General features: G+C 40.9%; 1 protein-coding gene across 1 annotated transcript in view; it reads left to right on the forward strand.

The window, feature by feature from the left end:
- The window catches only part of LOC106529161 (mitochondrial fission factor homolog A), a gene marked incomplete at its 5' end in the record, with an annotated part of 12,340 nt that overhangs the window by 4,963 nt on the left and 2,864 nt on the right, over positions 1-4,513 (forward strand). Inside the window, 2 exon segments of the mRNA XM_014024509.1 lie at positions 219-310; positions 392-559. Coding sequence (XP_013879963.1) covers positions 219-310; positions 392-559 — 260 coding nt within the window.

Raw genomic sequence — 4,513 nt, forward strand, 5'->3', positions numbered from 1 at the left:
AAGAGTGAATTCATTTCAATGCATGCAGATGTTGATACAACAATAGCTACACACAAACGCACACACATATATCAGTCTGACATTTTGATCTTCCGGACCTTGGTCTCATAAAATGTTCTCTGACTGGACCTCTTTAAATTTTAATTGAATACCCCTGACATAGAACAAATGGTATGGTGTGGACCTGGTGTTAATTCAAACCTTTGCTTGTATGAAAGGCCAGTTTTCACGCTCGATCTCGCAGGGAGCGCAGTGTGAGCGAGAACACGTCTGGTCGCCACAGCAGTCAGGTCAGCCGGGGGGACTTGAGGTGAGGAGGACACAACATTTAACCCACCTGGCACTCTGCCTTACTGATAACCGTTGTCTTCTTCTACTTCCCAACCACCAGCATAACCCCCTCCTCGCCTGCACCGGTCCGCCTGTGTCCTCCCCTCTGCTCCCCTGAAGATGCAAACATCAACCTGTTTACAGCTGCTGGCTTCCTGTCTTACATGCAGTCAACAACTCGCCGTGCGTACATGCAGGTCCTGGAAATCCTGGATGATGGCCACCGCAGGTGACGTCTTTCCTTCTTTCCCAAAGTTTACTACAAGTCAGTGTGTTTAAAAGGTTTCTACACTGTTTCTACTCTGTTTTTGTCAAATCAAACGGAAAATGGTTCAAATTGAGACTGATTAAGTGATGAGGCCAATGTGTTGGACAGTTTGTGTGGGGAAAAAAAAACTCAGTTTATTTTTTCACTAAGTATGCCTGTCTTTTTGTGTCATCTCTGATGCTAGTGATGGGTTGATGATTCCTCGTGAATAATGCACTGTAGTGTATCACTTAATGGTGACATCTGCTGGATTTTAGAAATTACTGCACATACTCGTATGTGAAATGCACATGTTCATACTCTTCCAGACATTTATAGGAATATTCAAAAGGCCCAAAACTCCTAGATGGAGATAAAACAAACGTGCTCGGAGGAATCTGATATCTATCTGCCAAAAATTTAGGCGCTCCGCTCTACCCGTGACAGATTTGTGGATAAACAGCAGCTTTCGGAGTTGTGTGTGAAAACGAACGTCTAGCAACCACAGGACCAGTTCTGGAGTCGACTCTTCAGCTTCGGACCAAATGCTGAGTAGTTGACGTGACATGTTGACATGATCAACTTAAAAAAAATTTATGTATTTTGCATTCATACAATGTTTTATTTAAATTTCTGATTTAAATTATTCACAGCTGTAATAAAAAACTTACAAATTTCCACCCCTCTCTGGGAGATATCCCAGACGGAGCAGAGACAAGTAGCCTGGCCCTTGCCTACCTACGCAGCTCCGCTCAATTCTAGTTTCCCTTCACTGCTCCGTCTGGGACTTCTCCCATTGAGATGGATTTCGCTGGCAGATTTTTAGCCGGGCCAATCAGAGAAGAGAACGTCAATTTTCTGRGCAGTGTCTGCTTTTAGTTTATTTTACCTGGGCCAATCAGCAAACAGAAGGAGGAGCTTTGAATGACGTCGACTTTCTGCGCTGTGTCTGCTAGTTATTTTAGCATACGGCAGTGGAGGAAGTGAATGAAGCCAGTCTGTGTTGATAAGGCTTCCAAATTAAAATAAATTTGTCTGACAAATCATGCAGCTCTCATTTACAGTCGTCTCGTTCGGCTCGGTATATTTCTCCTCTCAGTAGGATTGTTTACAGCACACGCGATTTCCAGTTAGCTTCTTAGCTTAGCCTCCGTCACAGCGACATACGTCACAGCCAATTGATCCAATCATTTTAAACTTCAGCAGAGGCCACGCCTCCTTCAAGAAATCGATTCTCTATGCATCAAGTCCAGACTCTCTGTACGAAGCAAAATGAAGGACAGGGTCTGGTTTAAACCAGGCTAATAGACAAGCATTTCTTCAGGAGAATTTTCGTCAGGGCCTATKAYAGAACAGAACGTCAGTTTTCTGCGCAGTATCGGCTTGTAGTTTATTTTACCTGGGCCAATCAGCAAATAGAAGGAGGAGTTTTGAACGACATTGATTTCCTGCACAGTGTCTGCTAGTTATGTCCTGATGCATCTCAGTAATCCAGGTAGAAAAAAAATAAGTAGGTCCTCTGGATGGGTTCTTTAGTGAAACGTTTCGTCTCTCGTCCAAGAGACTTCTTCAGTCTGATGAGTTTCAGGTGAACTCAGCCTGAAACTTTTAAGGCTGGGTTGACCTGAAACTCATCAGACTGAAGAAGTCTTTTGGACGAGAGACGAAACGTTTCACTAAAAAGAACTTATTTTTTCTTTTTGATGTCTGCTAGTTATTTTAGCGTACGGCAGTGGAGGAAGTGAATGAAGCCAGTCCGTGTTGATAAGGCTTCCAAATTAAATTAAATGTGTCTTGACAAAGCAGCAGCTCTCATTTACAGTCGTCTCGTTCGGCTCGGTACTTCTCTCCTCTCAGTAGGGTTGTTACAGCACATGAGATTGCCGGTTAGCTTCTTAGCTTAGCCTCCTTCACAGTGGAGCTGGCACTTGTGGCCAACTGATCCAGTCATTTTAAACTTCAACAGAGGCCAACGCCTCCAGCAAGAATCACTTCTCTATAGCCGAGAGTCCAGACCCTCGTACGAAGCAAAGTGAAGGACAAGGGTCTGGTTTTTACCAGGCTAAATATGAACCACAGAGAGGAGAATCTGCTGCTCAGGCAGAAAGCTCCGAAGAAGATGAGGAGGAAGAAAGTGTCCCTGACTGGAATTGCTACTATCTGATGCTAATGTTAGCATCTATTGCTGTGGATTCTCTGTCATCCAGGATATGGGAAATAAAGTACAAAAACAAAGCAACTGCACTTCTATTCTGTAGCTGACAAAGTGTGGAGTTTCAGGATTTTATTAGCAGTCCAAATGAGGAGCACGAGTTGTTCAATTGTGACGTCACACAAGCTCCGCCTCCTCCAGGAGCACTGAATGCAAAATCAAACTCCAATTTTCATGCAGTTTGTAGAAAATGGCATGTTTTTGTCACCATTTACAAACATTTTAATTTGGATAGAAATTTATATAACAAATACTATCAAACTGTACAGTTATTTGACAAACTATCTTTCAAATGACCTTTTAATGCAAGAGAAATGTACAGTGTGCATACTACTGTAATTTGAACATGATCAAAATGAATGAGTAATACAGTTTGTCAAATCCAGAATTAAATAAAGCAAGTGTAAATGAAATGTTGAAATTAAAGTGCCTGTGACGTGCATATTCCTCAAATACAAAAAGTCAAAGAAAACATCTTTTATATTTAAGAAATTTGGCATAATACGTGATTTTACCTATTTTGTCACATAACTGGCATATTTTCGTCTGAACTTGGCTCAACTTAAATGAAACAGCAAGTGACATCAGAGGGGAACTCTTTAAGAGAGAAAACTGGTCTTTGTTTATAGGAACAATATTATTTGAACTCTGTCTCTTCTTCATCTCTCTGATAGTGACTCAAAATAATCTACAGAAACATTAGATTCTTCTCTACAGTCTGTGTTGTTAGCTGTTGTAGCAACGCTCTGTTTACATGCAGACATTCCCCTTTAACATCACTTCCTGTTTTTTCACATGCAAATATCTCAACAACTGTTCATCTCAACAGCATACAACTAGTTTTATAATATGTTATATGTCCTATTTATTACAAAAAATGTGATGTCACAGGCTAAAGTGACAGTTGTGTAGAAGTCAGTTTGGACACAAACAAGTACACAAGCACCGTGTACTTGTTGAGGAATAAGACAGGGTTTACAATTTTTAATTGAGGGACAGTTTTTGCAGCATTTTGGATCTAAGGGAATTTTGTCTCTATGTGCAAACACAAAATATAAAAGACTGGAATTTGCGCCCATAGAGTTCTGCCTTATAAAACACACAAATGCATTTTGCTTCCTGATAAACGGTTAGCATCTCGCTGCTGAACAACAGCAGCTGTATTGATCATGTGACTTTTCCTAAAGCAATACGTGCAACAGTACAGGGTTTAATTGGGGTTCCCTCCCCCTCCTTAGCTGCTCCTTTAGCAGAGTGGTTTTTTGTGTGCATGCTTGTGTGTTTTTTTTGTATAAAACAGGATCAAAGCTCTTTTTTTTAACTCATCCTTCCTATGTGTGTGTATTCTAAACTGCAAGGCAGCGCACTACGTTGTGCAGGGCCATGGACATTCGTTCCCCCGTGTCTGTCATGTGTGTGTTTCTCCAGATGGATGTTCTAAACTGCAATTTCGTTCTGCACTGCATCTTGATGTTGTGTGTGAATGACAATAAATGATTCTGATTCTGATTCTAATTCATTGTGCTCAATACATGAGCCAGGCCAGCATGTCTGTACTYTTGGACCCATCACCACCTGATGCATAGAAGCTTTTATTTGGTAGTTTTATTTCCTCATTGGATATTCACTTTTAAAGGGCCAATATCATGTGTTTCTCAGGCATATATTTAAATACTATACCATAATAAAGTATCTATGTCACCTTTAGTTGTTATTAAAATGCT

Source organism: Austrofundulus limnaeus, unplaced genomic scaffold (genome assembly GCF_001266775.1).
Source record: "Austrofundulus limnaeus strain Quisiro unplaced genomic scaffold, Austrofundulus_limnaeus-1.0 Scaffold425, whole genome shotgun sequence".
NCBI classification, from domain to species: Eukaryota; Metazoa; Chordata; class Actinopteri; order Cyprinodontiformes; family Rivulidae; genus Austrofundulus; species Austrofundulus limnaeus.